The 19109-nt window shown below is 43.4% G+C and overlaps 1 protein-coding gene across 8 annotated transcripts in view; it reads left to right on the top strand.

Moving 5' to 3' along the window:
* Window positions 1-19109, top strand: part of ptprsb (protein tyrosine phosphatase receptor type Sb) — a 74293-nt gene that overhangs the window by 37559 nt on the left and 17625 nt on the right. For 4 of the 8 annotated variants that reach the window (XM_079568742.1, XM_079568744.1, XM_079568743.1 and 1 more), the window contains exons 6-11: window positions 3534-3644; window positions 7519-7788; window positions 10008-10387; window positions 13085-13286; window positions 14204-14340; window positions 14560-14704. In XM_079568742.1, coding sequence (XP_079424868.1) covers window positions 3534-3644; window positions 7519-7788; window positions 10008-10387; window positions 13085-13286; window positions 14204-14340; window positions 14560-14704 — 1245 coding nt within the window. Of the gene's footprint in view, window positions 1-3533; window positions 3645-6413; window positions 6429-7518; window positions 7789-10007; window positions 10388-13084; window positions 13287-14203; window positions 14341-14559; window positions 14705-16645; window positions 16964-17063; window positions 17258-17395; window positions 17423-17570; window positions 17689-17774; window positions 18429-19109 lie in introns of all 8 variants that reach the window. The other 4 variants (XM_079568739.1, XM_079568741.1, XM_079568740.1 and 1 more) reach the window with 2 other exon arrangements.

Genomic DNA, 19109 nt, shown 5'->3' on the forward strand with positions numbered 1-19109 from the left:
TTAGCATGTGTCACAGCTGTTTAATGTGATTATCATTTGGTTAAAATTCTTAGTCAACACAATTATGCAAAATTATTTTAACCAGTGTTGGCTGGAGGCATGCTTCATATCTCTGGGTCCATTTTAATGCATCTCTCCTGAGATTACGCTTAAACCCATTAAATTAGATATGGATGTTTTTAATTTGCAATTAAAAAAAGTGCGCTTGAGGGTGCTAATATTCAGAAGTAAATGCTTTATGTATGCGCTTTAAAGGTCAGAATTACATATGGAATATCCTACTTTATTCATGTTTGAGTCACGTGACTTTGGTCCATTCAGAAGACAGTTTTGATTCTTTATTGCTGGTAAGGACTTCATTTTCTTGAAACTCTTGAAGGATACACACATTAACATTTTAAGAACACTACAATATTCTCATGAGTTGTTTTAAGCATTTTTTTTAATTTTTTTTTATCAGGCTACTTATAAAAGTAAGTCCCTGCCTCATAGGTGGACTCCTGTGATGAGGCTGACCTAGATGTTCTGCGAGCGCTCTCAGGTTCGCAGCATCAGTGTCATCCGATCTCCTGGACCTCAGCCCGACCGACATAATACACCCTCCACCATTTCACAGCGGCTCAATTTACCCAAGTCACATCTCATTCTGGGGTTGTCAGCAGCTTCCTGGCTCGCTAACAAACTGCCGCCTTTCTCCTGCTCCTCTGGATACCATTTACTTTCCCTTTTTTTTCTCCTTTTTTACACATTTTGTCCCAGCCATTTCAAAACACGCTCATTATTTTTTCACTACTCACTTGGTTTGCGTACGCTGTTGGTGACCTTTTTTGCTTCCAATCCCAACATCTGCCTTTCTTTATGTGTGAAGCGGCATGTTCTGCATGCGAAAGATTTCGATTGGCAATTTAAAACGACCATCGGAGCTGCTTGAAGCTGTCAGTGGATGTCTTGTTTACGTTTCCACTTATCCAGCCTCATCTCTTGCTCATGCCATCTTATTCTACTGCAAATAATACACTTCTGTTTATTATGTTCTTCAAATGATTATTTTTTAGGACACAATAAAATAGCAACAGGATACATACATCTCCTCTCAGTAAAATAAATCACTTTGTAACTGTGTTTAACTATCTAGGGACCCATGGTCACAAAAACCAGTATGAAGCAATTTAGTGGTATAAAGGATACCCCTGCTTTTGCTCTTATCTATTCAGTATGCTGCTGTCACTTTGGAGTCCATTAACCCTCAGCTAATGTCTTTTTTTTTGCTGTAGTTATTCTCTACACTAATGGGGATCCAATTTTACAGAGGCATTTATTTCACCGCAATTATATGGTCATTTTTGCCAACTTAGCTGTTCCATTTAGCGCAAACTTACCAGCACTTTGTGTTTTTCATACTAATAAGCTTTCAAAGACTCAGAGTCAATTTTAAGCAATTTTGTACTATTTAGCAGCACTAAACCTCGCTCAATGCACCCAGGTTCAGTGTTTGTTTTTTCTATATTGCGAGGAAAATGATGCAGATATTTACGAATAGTGTATACGAATAGACTTTACTCGAGACCTTACGCAGTTATTGGGCTGGACAAGGGCTAGACAGACACTCATGGTGAACTATGACTTTATATAGAGCAGTGGTCCCCAACCTTTTTCCAGACTTATATATAATATATTTTCTGCAGGCTGGGGAAGGGGGGTGGGGTGTCTGGCACGTGCTGGTGCTTTGATTTTGTTTTTTCCACGTGCAGAGCCCAGCGTTCTTTGATACCAGCGCCAGAGCAGGACCATCGGTATATTCTCTATTCTTTCTTTTGTTTTTGGCGTGTCCTGGGAGAGCTTAAAAGGATGTAGACTAAATGCTGAGTGAAGTGAATGGGGCTGTAGCGTCATGTAAAGAGATGATGAGAGGCTGCAAAGGGGAAGCAGCGGATTTAGCGCTTGTGCAGCACACCATGCCTCAGTCGACCTCACTGGCGCAGCAGTTGTGTGCATGCAAGATAACAGACTCATCTCAACCAATGCTGCTGTTGCATCAGGCACAAGATGGAGGCCCTCAGTGTTGATCTTATGGGGCAGAGGTTAGAGCTTTTACAATTATGGAGCAGCCGTAATGGTGTCCATACCTCCTGTAGCTGTGTGGTACATTTTTCACTGTTTTCTACCAGCGTTGAGTTTGAGCCTTTTAGTGTGTGGTAGTCGTCCTTCAAACTTTTAAATCAGAACTGAGAAAATAAATTCCTGATTTTCTCTGTTCACATGTACAGTAGTGACACAATGAGATCTAAAAGCCATTGTAGACACGTTTAAAAGGCAACAATGTGACTTCTCATGGTACAATCCAGTAATGAATTGCAATTAGTGGACAATTTACATGTATAATATTGTTTAAAGTGTGCTGTGTACTCTCATTATGTAATTAGCTTGTTCATTGTCTGTTTGTAGGAGCAGACTGAAGTGGGTGGCTATTAACCGCTTTTGCCAAGGAGATATAAAATCACACATCCATTACTTTAATAGATCCTATTCACCGGGTTTCTTGATGGGAATGAAATGCAAAGTGACATGCTCTTTTCTTTGAGTGCAGGTCTTTTTCTGCTTGCATGGTTTTGTCCATATTTGTCTTTTTTTCCCCACTGTTCCGAGCGTAATTCAAAGTGTTTTGCCTCTTTCCTCAGGCTCCACGTCAAAGTCAGTTTCGGATGAGATAAATGTGAGAACAGGCAGGAAGAGCATGGAAGTAGCAGTCGCTAACCCAAATGGTTCATCTAAAAAATTATATAAAAATAATTATATCCTGTGAGAAAAGGGATGCAAAGTACTATTGTGTAATTGTAGCGTGTTTAGGGAGTCTTGCTTTATCACAGCGGGCTATGGATGGGAGTATGAAAACAGGGCAGGTAAAAGACGCAGGATGACAAGTCAAAGAGCATGTGTGGGTCGTTGCCGCGGGGGGAAGAGAGCTGTGTGTTGTTGCTGCCAGTTACTGTAGCAGCGAGATAGCGCTGGCTTTCTTCACGGCAGTATTAGTCAGCCAATTGTAGCAGGAATCACTCCCAGACTACAAAGAGTGTCAGCTAAGTTTAGTTAGATGACTTGTGTTTTGACTTGCAAACTTTGGAAAGAAGAAAGTCTGAATTTCAAAAACTGTGATGCGACAAAATAGCAAGGCGAGACTTAAGAGCGTAAGAGGAGTTAGACACATGTCACATATTTATCACTTTTATTACAAACAATATTCACCACCACTATATAGCAACCCATGTTATTGTAAGGACATAGCAATAAACATTTCATGTGTTTTGAATGGAAGAATCAAGATGGCGTCTGCGGAACGAAAAAGTGACCGACACTCCATCACATGTCATGGTTCAAAAGCTATTCAACGTACAGATAACCTATATTACATTTATTTAGTCACATAGCTTAATTACCTAAATCACATTTTATTTTGTATTTGTAGCAATTAAATAATACACAATAATACACCTTTCTTGTGTTATTTATTATTGTAATATTATTTTCTCTTGCAGGAGCGCTGCAGATTGAGAACAGTGAGGAGACGGACCAAGGAAAGTACGAGTGCGTGGCCACCAACTCTCAGGGCGTGCGCTACTCCTCCCCTGCTAACCTATACGTGCGAGGTATAGGAACTACACACATACACGCACACAAAAAACAGAGAAATCTTCACATTGGGGTGAACTACCTCTTTTCCATGTGCTTTTTACTGTAATTTAATATTACTAACCCATTCATTGTCTACAATGTATGTTGACTGTGTGGTGTTCTCAGCCACTTTTAATAAGTCCAACTTAAACCCTGGTGCTTAAGCCATTTCTAATCAGTAATAATGGTCCAATTGATCTACATGTCGGACACGCACCTCGGTTTAACTGCATGGAAGCATCATTGTTTACTAAAATGGTTTCTGTACAAGAGGCAGACTCATAGGCCTTTCTAAACATTAATTAGCTAAATGTTTCCTGACAGAAATTATAGCAGAATTATGACCAAAGTATTGTATGTTTAGTAGTAGCTGTCCACATGTACAGTATGTCTGAAGTCAGAGATACAGGAGTGTGTGGAGATGAATGGGGTGCAGCTGGTTTTGAGAGTCTGGTGCTGTGGCTTTGCGCTGGCCGTTTTTATTCTCTGTGTTTCCTCGTTCTCTCTTTTCCTTCACGTCATTGTGTTCCGCATCAACCCCCTCCATCCCTCAGAGCTTCGAGAAGGTTGGTGCGCTCTTTCTGTTCTTTTGTTACTCCTTTGTTTCAGAAAGATTCTCTAAATCAGAAAGAAATCATGAAGATAAAGTGGACTAGATTTGAAGTCAAATGGCTCCAAAATGAAGACAGCTGAAATGTACAATAGAGTGGTCTGCCTACGCAGCAATTGCATTGACTGCATTGTGAGGCCTTGTGTGCAGAACCCTTGGTATTGCCTTCACTCCCCGATCAATGTTTTCTGCATGGTATGATCTTGTTGTCATGGAGACCCAGGAATTGGAAGATTAAAAAGAGCGATGTTTGCATGGAAGGAGTGAGAGAGAAAGAGAGAGGAGCACCACTGCACGTGTGTCAGTCAAGTCAGGGACTCAAGCGCATGGTACATGTGTGTTTGCACCTATTGAAATGCATGCAGCATTATTGAACTCACTGTCAAGCCATGTTCTTCAGCTGTTTTAATCTTTTTATGTCATTATATGAGACGCTTTCTCCATTTCATTGCTTTTATTAAAATTTTAGTCTTGTTGAGAAAGGATCACACCATTCACGCTTTTACACGCCTGCTGCTGTGACATATATGGGCTTCACAGCTTGTAGGAGAAGCTTCACAGTTATGAGCATATCGTCAGTGGCGTCACACCCAGATTTATACCTTCATTATAAACTGAGTTTTAGCAGATTGCCATTGTTGCACCTTCCTTAGTATTTCCTATCTGTTCCAAACAAGCCAATATGGGTGTATTGTCTGACATTTAAAATTAATCATATCCATGCGTGTTTTAGATATTGAGGGAGATATTAATGATTTCTTGTTATTACAGTGCTTAATGAAAGCAGTGTCCTTCAGACAGACTGGGTGGAGCTGCGTAAATGTCAGCTGAGGGACAGAGCAGGACTTGTGTGCTCAGATTCTCAGTAATCCTCTCCACTGTGCCAAGGTCTGGCTCATCTACAGCCTCAGACTCCCTGCAGAGGAGGCCAGTCACTCTATGTCTACTAATAAAGATTGAAGCTCCTGCTTCGGTGCAGCTCCATTCAAAATGCAGAGGAACGATGCGGCTGAGTACGATTATCTCTAAGCCAGTGGCTCTGTGAGTGCGTTAAGGATTAGAGCTTGTTATGAGCGCACTTAATTGTAAAGTGCTAAGTTCCAGCAGAGGCCTTGTTTGGCTTTGTGTCTCTATATTTCTACACTCATAACCTGCACTGACACTGCAAAGGTCAAGTTTCAGCTTCCTAACTGTCATCCAGCCTTCACCTCCATCCTGTCGTGGCTCATATTACCAAACTAATCCATGTGCTTAATTGACTCTTTCCCTTTGTTTTTTGGCTGCAGTGTTGGGTGTACAATAACAGAGTGAATGAAAGCGATAGTGTTGCGTCATGCTGCATTGCACCTGCTGCGTGTGCTGTGTGCATGAACACATGACATGTCTGCTGCATGCTGACAGACAGAGGTGCTTGCCTAACCATGTCTAACAGATGTACTGTTTTTGTCTCTCTGTCTCTTTCTTGGCTTCAACTTGCGTATCCAATTCTGGGTATCTTTTGGCTTTTTATTTCTAATGCATTAAGCATTTTTGTGAGGGAAATAGCCGTTGCATTTTGGATTTGAATTCTTAAAATACATGTTAATTTTTATACAATCTATTTTTTAGTAGAGGCCTGGCTTTTGCAGATTTCTTTAGGAGTGCAGGTTTTGCACTTTTTCCTTTGTTAATTCTGTATATGTTTTTATTATTTTATTTTATTTACTTATTTATAATTTTTCTTTGTTTATAACTTCCTGGAGTTGCTTTAGTCGAGTTTTTAGACTCTTTTTCTGCTCTGCCCCTCCCTTAACATTCCTTTCATCCAGAAATGTCCATGCCATATTTCTATCTGTCTTTCTCTGTTCCCTCTTCTTCTTTCTTCTGTTTTTTAACATCCAAAATTTAGCATTTTGTTCCCGTCTTACGTTTGTAGCTCTTATAGTTTTTTGTGTGTTACTTTGGAATGGGCCTGATTCTGATAAAGCAGTGTTTTTAAATAGATCCATGTGTTTTCTTCTTCCTGGCTCCTCTCCCCTCCTTCCCCCTTGAACCCTTTTCTAACCCTCTCTTTATCTCCCTTATTTCCCTGTTACTCCCCTTCTCCCCTGTTTATCTCTTCTTCTTCTTGCATTCTGTCCGCACCCTGATGTAGGAGCGACAGACACATGTACATAAGTTTATTAATTATCCACATGCACATACTACCTCACATACCTCTCTTTGCTCGCACTCTCCCGTTCTGCCTCTTTCATATTGTCTTGGTGTTTTTTGATTACGTAACTACTTGTGTCTGACTGATCACTCTGTAACTGCCACTGCTCCCTATAAGAATCACACTTCCTGTCCACATTTTTTCCAATTCATTTCTGACGACACTTGTATTAGTTCCGGATCCTATGTATTGTACAGTACCTTGTTGTACAATGTGGCTGTCCTTTGCTACATTGCCTTGTCATTGTCTCGAAGAGAAGCAGAGCTGCCTCTATTTCTGCCTGTCGTCCCTTTGGCTCTCTCTGGCTTCTCTCTGTCTCTTAAGTCTTCAGTTCTCCGCTCTCTTCTTTGTGTTACCCACCATTTTATCCCTCTTGAGTCGCCCAGGCATGCAAGTGACCTATGAGTTCAGTCTCTCAATGCATCACTCCTAATATACAGCCCAATATATAGTCCACATAGTGCACTATTGGATATAACTCACCAGTATGCTTGTAGTTCTCACAAGACACAAATAGCAATGCAGGGCCTATTGATTGGTCCCTATGATTGTCTACTGCGGAAGCACCTTAAGGCACTGAAATTTTACAAAGTTTCACCAAAGTTTCACTTCAATAGTTATCTTACATATCACTTCAAAATGGCCACCGTTTATTTGAGAAACTGACTATAGGTGTCATGTCCTGGTCTGCGTGATACTCAAGAGTTTGTCACTTTTTTTTTTTTTGATGAGGACTGACTTGAGCTCAACACAAGATTTGTGTCTTTTTGTTGGAACCATCAGTACCATAAAGTAATTGGAACTAAACTTGAAATATCCCTTTTGTAATTTTCTGTACAAACCCTGAAGTTCATTCTCCTCCTTCCTGTTACCTCTCCTCTCTCTCTATTCTATCTATTCCTTTTGCTTTCTGCCTCTCTTTCTCCCTCCCTCTCGCTCTCTCTCTCTCTCTCTCCCCTCACTCCTTGTTTTTCTCGCCCGCCCCTCCTTCCCTCGCCCCCCCGTCCCGCTCTGTCCTCCCCGACTTCCTGTCCCGCTTTCCCAGTGCGGCGCGTGCCCCCTCGCTTCTCCATCCTCCCCTCCAACCACGAGATCATGCCGCACGGGAGCGTCAACATCACCTGCGTGGCCGTGGGATCGCCCATGCCATACGTCAAGTGGATGCTGGGCACCGAGGACCTGACCCCTGAAGATGAGATGCCCATCGGGAGGAACGTGCTGGAGCTGAACGGAGTGAGAGAGTCGGCCAACTACACCTGTGTGGCTATGAGCAGCCTGGGCATCATCGAGGCCACAGCCCAGGTCCTGGTCAAATGTAAGGAGGGATCTCTGTTACTACTGTGCTTTGGATGTTTCAGACTAGGATTTAACAGAGATATTTGGAGGGAAAACTACATGATTGTTAGAAAGTACTTTACAATAACTTCACTTTAAGTAAGGCAATCCGCATATTTCTTTTATGACCTGTATCATACAAAAAAGCTTTTAATCCCTTTTTAAAAACATACCTTGAGTGATGTTTTGTTTCACTTTTGTGTGTTTTGGTAATTCTGCTCTGTGCTCAAAACACCAGAGTTTTCAATTACGTTTCTCTGAGTTTTAAAGGAACAGGCCACCATTTGTACATGCTGAGATATGTTCTTACCTGAGCTTAGACGAGTTGATGCGTACCTGTCTGGTCTTTACGCAATTCCCTCAGTCATGCAAACAGAGCACAGATGTTGTTAGCAAAACGATACGATATGATACAATACGATACGCTACACTTTATTAATCCCAAAGGAAATTGAGTTCATCAGCTGCACAATCAAGTCACACATAAAAACATCAGATTTAAAATTTACATTTAAAAAGCCTCTCCTCCTCTCCTCTATGGGGCCAAACGGTTTAGAAGTTAGAAGCGACCAAGCTCTTCCATGTTTTCCCTATTTAAATACAGTTACGTGAAGAGTTACACGGTCCAAGTATAGTTCCCCAAAGTGAAAACATAAGCGGATAAAAAGGGGTACTATATTGTAAGGCGTAATAACACCTTAGGAGCACTTCGACTTTACTGTGTGGACGTCGAAGTGCTTCTGGTGTTATTACGCCTTACAATATAGTACCCCTTAGAAAATCGACATGTTTGATTTTGTGTAACTATACTTGGATCATGTAACTCTTCATGTTACCCCATTAAAATAGAGAAGACCTGGAAGAGCTTGGTCGCTTCTAACTTCTCCCTAGTTTGGGTCCATAGTGGAGAGGAGGAGAGGCTTTTGCTAACAACATCTGTGCTCCGTTTGCATGACTGAGCGCACGTGTTAAGACCAGACAGGTACGCATCAACTCGTTTAAGCTCAGGAAAGAACATATATCAGTATGGAAAAACTGTGGCCTGCTCCTTGAAGTCTCTAAACACATTCACAAAACTTGCTCTTATTGTGTCTGTGGTCCAGCTCTCGTCCTTCTGCAGATTAGCATGTTTGCTAATTTTAGCAGGGTTAGCACTCCCTGCTGGTGGCTTGTGTAACTACATTTTACATCAAAACTTTTAGGTATTTTTTCTCATATCATTGTAAGTCATACTACAAAAGTATAAACGCTAAAGCACAAATAAGATTAGACTATTAAATCAAGTTAGAGAAAGTGTTAAGGTAATGTTCAATAAACTGCACAAGCTAAACTTATTTGTTCCCTACTTTGTATTTAATCACAACCACAGTACAAGAAGGGGAGTAATTAGGCAGTAACAAAGGAGAAGCGTGACAATTGTTCAAAGATGTTACTTTTTGACACTGACAACTGACGACTGGAGTAGCTCAAGAGATCAGGAGTTGACTCTCTAATTTTAGCGTCTTCTTTTTATTCCTCCTTCTTTTTCTTTTTTTTTTACCACACTCATATTGTAACAAGCAGGGAACATTACTAAGAGCAATGATTTAGCAATTGTGTAGCTTTTGATAATAGTCTAGAATTCTCTTTTGTCGTGCACAGGTGCACTTGGTAGCGAAACTATTGTAGATCAAAAATGCCAGTAAAACATGAAAAAGCCTTGAATTTGGGGTATTGTTCAGTGTCACCTGGCATGATTAAAAAGTACTGTATGCTGCTTTCACTCCTTTATGTGCTCTTATACCAAACAAGCAGATAATGAGGGAAAAATATGTTTCGATCGGTGTCTTTTTTTACAAGGATTTGGAGAAATGACTTATTTTAACAAGAGCTTAGAGCTGTAAAGAGAGAGAGGCAGGAGACTGTGGATGTTCAGCGCAGGGGAGTTTTTTCTTCGGGACACAGAGACAACACATTATGGTGGTATATTGGTCATGCAAGTCTTAGGCTTCTACGGGGAAGATTTAAAAGTGGGTAATATCAACATTACAGCTAGCAGCAGCAGTAGTAGTAGTAGTAGTAGTAGTAGTAGTAGTAGCTTCTATACCACTTATTCTATTGGAGATTGTGCATACTCCGTCCACTTAATGTTTTAGCCTGTGTGAAATGGTGAGTTTAATGGGGCTTCAGATTCAAACCATCTTTTCACTATCTCTCTAGCTCTGCCCAACGCTCCTGGCACTCCCCTTGTGACGGAGACCACGGCCACCAGTGTGACCATCACCTGGGACTCTGGTAATCCAGACCCGGTGTCCTACTATATCATCCAGTATCGGGCCAAAGGACCGGACAACAAGTACGAGACAGTGGAGAGCATAACTACCACACGCTACAGCATCGGAGGACTCTACCCCAACACGGAGTACGAAATACGAGTGTCAGCGGTCAACAGTATCGGCCAGGGTCCCCCTTCTACCCAAGTGCATGCTCGTACTGGGGAGCAGGCGCCAGCTAGCCCACCGCGAAACGTCCAGGCCCACATCATCTCTGCAAACACAGTGATGGTTCGCTGGGAGGAGCCGGAGGAGCCCAACGGACAGGTGTGTGCAAGATTCTTTTGACCTATGAGTATAGCTGAGCTTTAAAGAGTGGAAACGATTTACTCCAGCCTCCAGTTTCACAAAACATAGTATTATTTCCAAAATTTCAAGATTTTTTTTTATTAAAGTGTTGAACTATCTATCAAGTCTCTCCGTATAATTTCACCGTTACGAGATAGGCAATGCCTTGGTGGAGGTCTATAGGTGAATGCCTTCTTGTTTGAGAACACTTATACAGATACAGTCATGTAGTAATCAGCAGTAGGTAGCCCAGGGGCCAAATCAGTCCCACTATTTCCCATCTGGCCCTTAAACAATCCCAAGCAAAGCTCTAGTTTCATGTGTACATTTCTGAAAAGTAGTTTGTTCCCTGCCTTTTTTAATCAAAAATGATGGTGAACATGCTTCTAATCTTTGCTCATAAATGGTTGGAGAAAAAAAAGCAAAAGTGCAAGCATTATTTTTTGTAACATTGTACAAATATAATTGAGTTAATTTCACTGGAGCTGCCTGCCAAGATGTTGGTCCTTGGGCAAATAGAATGGGTGAACGTTGCTGTAGTGCAAATTGATATACTGTGTGTCATCTTAAATCCAAATACACATTTTCTGTTCACCTATACAAAAACCCCATTATGCGCATAATGGTTTTCTTTCAGTGTGTAAAGAAACCGGACTGCATACACACATTTATAGCACGGGAACTGCCGCCGGACTGATGATACTTGAAAATAGCATCGTGAGAGTCGTTCTGATTAAGGCCTGAGAGGTTAAAACTTTAAAGCCTTAATAAAACTCTCCAGTGGGAGCGTTTTTCCAGTGAGCGGCTCTGTGTCCTCTGCTGCTTTCGCTCTTGCTAGAGAGATTTCCCTGCTGTAACTCCCAGGCCACTCTCACAGTCTAAAGAAAGACAAGGTAATTGGACTGTCCTCTCAAAGTGTAAGTGCTCCCTTCAGAGGACGAGGAGCCACCTGGCCATCACTATACAGTCAAGTGTGATCGAATTAGAAGCATATAAGGATTACGGGTATGAAAGAAGCGCGAGTGAGGCGGTTATTACTGAAACACAAAGATCCCTGGGAAGTGCTAATATCAGGCATAACAATATGACAAAAGATTTTTATTTGGATCCAAGTTACCAATTATGGACTTTTGGAGCAGATACTGATGAGGGTGTGCACATAATCAAAAACACAAACAAAAACAAATAACCACGTTCATGCTCACCGTTGACACTCATTTGGCTTCTGTTGTCATGCTGTGACGTCTGCCTCTATTACGGGTCTTGGATAATATTTTATTATTTCCTTTGAATATGGGCATGATACCATTGGATAAAATGTTTAAAGCAGTGCAAGGTAAATTGTTTACCTTAATAAATCCTTTTCAAAGTCCCTCTGGGGGTAATACAAGTCTTTCATCTCCCCCTGGTGTATCTGGCCAGAAAGTCACAATTGCCACTTCGCTGCCTACGGGTTGGAGGCCCCAATACACACTAATGGAATCACAAAGAAGAAGCTAACAGGCTAACGGGCAAAGCTAACTGCGGGCTAGCGCCACTTAAACAATATTTACAGCCAGGTTTGAGTGGAGAAAATTATCTCCATTGTGTAATTCGATGTACAATATCTTTCTCTTCCTTTGTGTTTTCTGTCAGCGTGGTATTTACTCTCACGGGCAATTAATGAGTAAAAAACCACAACATGCTACGACACCTGCAGTGGCGCTTATGGCTTCTAGGGGCATGAGTTACTTAGTACTGCTTTAAATGTGTTCAAATTTCCAAACATGCCCATATGAGGCTTTTCAAAAGTAAAATGTTTACAACAACAAAGACACACACATTTTCGCATGTTAACGACTGTGGCCCATTTTAAAGCCATTGCCAAAAGCCAAAAGTTGTTCTGAACTTTGGCAGCACACAGTCCCCGATGGCAGCGGTAGTGGGTCTGAGAAAGTCCTGATGTCTGACACAGTGAGGCCAGCGAGCAGCAGCAATTTCCCATCATTGTGGCGAAAAGGGCCAAAATGGTCAAGAAAACCACAGATCTCGCGGTGTGTCCGTGGTCTGCAGCAGTCTGTAGTCGGTAGGAGAAGTAGACAAAGGATCTAATTACCAAGTGGCAGGTCTTGAATTTGGGGGAGTGAAGGCTGGCGTGTATGGTCCAGTCTATCAGCTGAACCACTGTTATAATTGCTGAAAAAGGTTAAAGTGATTCTCAGACTGCAGTGTTTTGCGAACAGAGCACAATCCTTTATGGTTATTGTATTGAGTAATGCCCAGTGAGTGTTTCTGAAGTGCTGGGGTTTGCAGAGGTCTCGGCTTTAGGACGGACCAGGGGGCTCATCCACGTTTATGGGAAACCACTGTTGTCTATCGCGGTCAGGTGCAGCGACATCACCTTGGGATGCTGACCTCCACTAAACAGCAAATCCATGGCTCCATCTGCACCCAGGCAAAACTGTCATTTATACTTGACGACCTTGGCTGTAATAAATTCGTATGGTTACGTGTTGTAAGAAGATATTATGGATTATCGGGCATTTGGGGCAGTGGGATTACGTGAATGACCACATAATACCCCCCCCCCCCCCTCCCAGTCACCGACGGCCACTCCAATCCAGCTTCAATCCTAGCAAAGTGAATTGTTTCCCCGCCTCATCACCGCTAATATGTCTGTCTGCGTCTCCATTGTAGGTGAAAGGGTACCGCGTCTACTACACCATGGACCCGTCCCGCCCGATGAACGAGTGGCAGATTCACAACGTTCAGGACAGCGTCATTACCACCGTTCAGAACCTGGTGGCATCGGAGACATACACCATCCAAGTGCTGGCCTTCACCTCTGTAGGTGATGGGCCCGCCTCCGACCCGGTCCACGTTAAAGTCACACCTGGAGGTTCGTACGTCTATACTTCCCAATCATTTAGTCATCAATAAACGGTCCACAGGCAGACTCTATCACAAGGACAGCCCTGAAATTAAAGGCAATGTGCAAATAATGATTTAAAAGGACAATACAACCACATGTGAACCTGCATACACAAGCACACGCACATTTATAGACTGTAAAGAGCATAAAAAAGAAGAAAATTGCATAAAAAGTCTCCAAAAGTTAGCATGGTGGAAATCAAGTTGTGGTGTAGTCACGCTGATTAGAAACAAAAAATGCAAATGAGTGTTTTTTGCGTGCACCGCTAAGCAAAAAGGAAGAAATAAATCATTTGGTCTTCTAAGCAATCTACTAAGCTTCTAATTTGAGCGACTTACATCAAGTTGTCCAAAGCGCTGGATTGTGAAATGCTTCCAAATCAGCTCATCCTGTCAGAACAACATTAATCCCTTTAAATGAACTAATTCCACCTGTTTGGACTCAATCCTTTTGGTGTAAACACAGAGGAGCGATTAAGAGCTAAAAATGTCCTACCCCTCCACTGCTCCTGACAGTGTCGTGACAGCTGTTTTGTATAGGGGAAATACTAATATGGGCTTTTTTGATTTACTTTTGTACGTGGAAGACACAGCGCAGGGGATTACATACTGCCAAAATACTGCACAATTCACTTAGTCCTGTAGTTATTTTTAGATGAAATACGGTTTAGCTTGTTATTGTCATTGTATTTAGGGCGGCGCATGAACATCCACATGTGCTTTGGACGAGGGATATTCAAGTGCAAGGGATATTCTCTAGTGCAAAACATGTCTTGCTAATAGTTGGAAGGCATCTATTGCTTTTGGATAGATACGTTTACGTGCAGAGGCATAAGAGGGGCAGAGATGGTCAGTTATCTGTATATTAAATCTTTCTGCGTTTAGTTCCAGGCCAACCCGGTAAATTTCGAGTGGGCAAAGTGACGGACACTAACATTGAGCTTATCTGGGAACCTGCGTTCACCAAGGAGAGCATAGTCAACTACGAGCTCCTCTACAGACCTGTGAAGTTTGGCAGCGTGGTAAGACTTGATCTTTTCGTGTGTGTGTATGTGGATTGACTGCTTAACAAGGCCGAGGGCAGATAAAAGGAGAAGTTTGAAAGATTAATGTGGAGTTTCCAGAGCCACAGGAGTGCGCGGTGACTGTCTTATCTGCCGCTGTGTATAAGCCCTGTATCTGTGTGCACTGAGCCGCCCCTCTCTCCCTCTGTCCTCTGCTCCCCTCCACTGCTCTCACAGGAGAAACTGACCTTCGGGCCGAGGAGTTCCTACACAGTGGTGGGCCTGCAGGCAGACACAGAATACTCCTTTTCCCTGGCTGCCACCTCCAACAAAGGCATGGGAGCTTTCACCAACGAACTGGTGCAGAGGACGTCACAAGCCAGTACGTCTCAATTTCACTGGATTATACCTGCAGGCACACGGTTCGAGCACTGATTGAATTGTGTGTAAAATGATACCGGAGCGATTGGCCTACACAAATAACAGCTTTGCTTCTTGAATCTGGCAGCATTCATCCTCCTAACTCTCCATCTATCTTGTTTATCAAACCATACATCAGCCTCTCTCCCTAACATCCATCGCTGTTTGACTGTGCCTTTCTCACTGGCGTTTTTCCTCGAGCAGGGCATGCTGACAGATGGAGACGAAGCAGCGAATAATGTTTCACTCTTCCTTTTCCTTGCCCTCCTTTCACTTTTTCCACTCTATCAGTGTCTAATGTCTATGAAAGGGCAAAAGTGTGTGCTACTTACTGGCAAACAGCCAGTGGAGGGGAGCATTAAAGAATTGCAGTTGTCCTGCTGTGTTGACAGGTAAGTAACAGCCAGTCCATTATCAGTGTCGTACCTTATTCTTTGGCTCAATGTCTAAACTACTGTGTTTTCATTTTAAAACACAGCCATTACACGTAGTTTTCCCATAACTGCCTTGCTTTTAAAATGAAAGTGCATGTTTAAGATATTGGCGCTATCTTTGCAACTGATTTGAAAGAAAACATTTCACAGTAAAGTTATTGATGTCATTTCAAGTCAACATACAAGTACGTGCATATGAATTATGTGACTTTCTTAAGATTCAGATTAAATTACTCCACGTCTTCACGACAGGCAAAAAAACAAACAAAACAAGAAAACATTGCAGAGATAACAAAGGATAAGGTACAAGTTTCAAGTCACATATGAGATCAAGTTCAGTCCATGTTGTTGTGTGGCTTCAGAGGTAAGCACTTGTAATCGCACACCGGATCCGTTTCCATATCAGTTTTACGGACGATTTCAGCGCTCCTACTCTACCTCTAAAATGAAGTGGAGTCCAAGGTGGTGCAGCGGGGTAGTTTGCAGGTTGCCAGATAAGCAGACTATTTCATGCAGCAGAATTCATTTCCTGGGGAGGTAATGCACACTGCTTTGTTATCGCCAAGCTTTGCTGCACATTGAGATTGTCCCCTGAGGCCAGCAGAACACTGGCTGTACGGTTGAGTGGAGAGATACTTGAACCTGTCAGCTATGACTATTACACCCCCATACAAGCACACAACTCTATGAAGCTGTGGAAGCGCACATATGGTCCAGATGTTGCATACACGTGGGCATTTTACAGGTGTGGCCTGAGGAAAACAGAGGGTGGTGATACTAAGGATTCAAGGGCTGTGTGTTCCAGTCAGACTAGAACTGTCCCTGATTCGATTCTTGTCTTCAATTCATCATTCCAGCCTGACTTCCCAATATCCATCTGAGTGCCTTTCTCTCCCGGGGCTCCCGTTTCTCTTTTATTGCCTCCTAAATCCTTTCAGCTCTGTGTGAGATCTGTTTTCGTTTGTTTTTCTTTCCCCTCCGAAGCCCCAGACCTTCTCCTTGTCAGCAGTGGAAAGCCTTGTTGCTGTATGGTATTATCTGTAGGGGATTATGGCAGGGCGCTGGACAAGTCTGTGAAATGTATATATTCTGCTGTAGTGCTGTGCTGTGAGCTGATCCTGTCCCATTGAAACAGTCTTATCTCTTTTCATTCTTAAAGATGGATGTTTAAATATAGCTGCTGTGTATGAGAGGCACAGGTCCTCCTATAATTACATTGTCTAAATCAGGTCAATATTCTTGTCTCTGCTTTATTTCATTAGGCTCAGTGCCTAACAGTGTCTTAACATTCTGTGGTTGCTCCCTTTGTGCCTCAGTCATCTTTCTGTTTGTTATAACTTTTTCAGTTCAGATTATTTTTCTTGTCGTTTCCCTTTGTTCCTGCTCTTTCCTTTGGTTTGCATCTTCCCCCTCTGGATTTTCCTGTCCTGTTCTCTGGTTGTTCCTAAACTGTTGCCCTATCCAATCAGAGCCCTCTGCTCCTCCTGAGGCGGTGTCCTGTGAGAGTGTGAGCTCCACCTCGCTCAGAGTCAATTGGAGGCCTCCTCCAGTGGAGGAGCAGCGCGGAGAGTTAGCTGCTTATGAGCTGAACTACCAGAAAGTGTCAGTAGCTGAGGGCTGGGGACAGGGCCAGGAAGAGAAGGGCCTGACTATCCCGCCTCAGCAGGGGCAAACAGTGGTAGAAGGGCTGGACAAGTGGAGCTGGTATAACATCACTTTGGCTGCCTCCACTGCTCGAGGCACGGGACCTAAGAGCCCGGCTGTGCTGTGCAGAACTGATGAAGACGGTAAGGCAGACAGAGCTGTAGCTCTCAGCTAATCAGCATTGATTGTTTAGTTGATTATTTAGTGGCCAGTTCACTGGTCATTTAATTACTCTGTGTGTAGTTCCTGGAGCAGCACCCCGTCAGGTCGACGTGCAGCCTCTGAACTCGTCTGCGCTACGTGTCACCTGGCGACCTGTGTCACCACGGTTACGCCAAGGCCAGATAAGAGGTTACCAGGTGCACTTCAGTAATACCGGGACCAGTGACTCACGAAACCTGCCCCGCATCAAGGACCTCCTGTTGGACGAGTCCCAGGTGACTCCATGTCTGAATATTTAAATCCTGTGTAATGTTATTTAGTTCTCAAACACCCCCATCTCTTTTGGTGCTTTTACTCATTCTCTTCTCTGGTCTCGTCTGGCTGCCTGCGGCGCGCTGTGTCTCTGAGGAAAGATGGAGGAGACTGACTCCACTCAGTATGTGAGTCTGCACTGATCCCCTCTTCATGTTTTATAATCTTTCACCACCTGACATTTACTGATGCACTGCTTTGCAACACTTTATGGATGTTTGACCATTAATTTACAAATCTGTAATGACTCCTAACAAGACGATTATTGTGCTGCAGGAGATGATTTTGGGTGGGCTGAAATCAGAGACTGTGTACTCTGTCTCAGTGGCTGCTTATACCACCAAAGGGGATGGAGCACACAGTAAAGCAAGGCTGGTGCAGACCTCTGGGATTGGTAAGGATGTTTTGTTTACATTCTGTATATAGTGTACGTCTAGATATTATTTGTACCCGGATGTTCATATTTCCTCTGGTTGGCAGTGCCTGGCCCTCCATCCTTTTGGGTTACTCCTGGCGTTGGTGCATCAGTGGCCGTGCAGTGGGCACCACCGGAAAGTTTTGAGTCTGACAAAAAGGGACGGCCTCTGGAAATCCAAGGATACCGGCTGCAGTTTGGTTTGAAGAACAGCTCTGTAAACACCTCGGTAGATTTCACTCCCCAGGAGAGGAACTACTCTGTCAGGACTCTCTTCCCGGGCTCGTCCTATGTCTTCGTCCTCTCTGCTAAGAGTAGAGCAGGATATGGAGCTGTGTCAAAGCAGGAAATATCCATTCCAATGTGCCCACCCTCGGGACACCCCAAAATATCTGACTTTGTGAATGCCACTTGCTGTTCTCTGCACCTCTCATGGCAGCCCCCTGTCCCAGAAGACTGTAATGGTGCCATCATTGAGTACACGATAGCTTATAAAAAGGCAGTGAGCCAGAAAGCCCCTGTAGTCCCCAGTGCCTCTTCAGGACTTGTGCCCTCTGCTCCCCCATGGCTTGTCACAATACCAGCCACTGAGTCCAGCTACATCGTAGTTGGCCTCAATCACAGCACAGCCTACAAGGTGCAGATCAGAGCCCACAACAAGGCAGGGCCGGGGCCATTTAGCCCACCACGGCTGTGCCAGACACTGGCCTTTGAAACAGGTAGGGCAGTTTAACACACCATTTACCTCCTACGCACTGGCCCCAGTTCACAGCTCTGCCCCCCCCAAAACACCAAATGAAGTGTGGACCAGTTGTTGCAGGTCAAACCTGTGCAGCTCCTCGAGGCTGAGAGCTGCACAGTCCAGAGGAACATGCTCCCCCTATCTCCCTCACTCACCTACCTTCATCACCTCTCCTTCACCGCCAGTGGAGCAGCCTGAATGTTAATGGATGTCTGCTTCAAGAGCACAGCTTATCACAAACCCTCAGGTAAAAGTCAATACAAGACCTGGAAATACAGTTTCTAATGCACAAGGTAAGTGGAGAAAGTGAATTAAAGAAAGAGTCTCATCTGGGCCTGTATCTGCAGGTAAGCGTTTTTTATCTGATAGACCTCCACAGCCACCTTTACAAACCTTTCCGCTGACATGCTGAAACCAGAGTTACAAACACTAACACTGTGAGAATGGGGCATGTCACGTTCCTAACGCTGCTCTGTCTCTGATGTGCTCTGACGTCCACTCGCCTCCTCACCTGCTCATCCTCCTCAACGTCATGCTCTCTGTCCTCTCAGTCTTTGTCACATTTTCAACAGGACCGTAGTGGAAATCTGAGGAGCTACACATAAAAAATAAATAAATCCTTTCCACAAGAGACTTATCTGTGTCTTATCTGTCTTCA

Source organism: Gobius niger (assembly GCF_951799975.1).
Source record: "Gobius niger genome assembly, chromosome: 13".
Taxonomy (NCBI): Eukaryota; Metazoa; Chordata; class Actinopteri; order Gobiiformes; family Gobiidae; genus Gobius; species Gobius niger.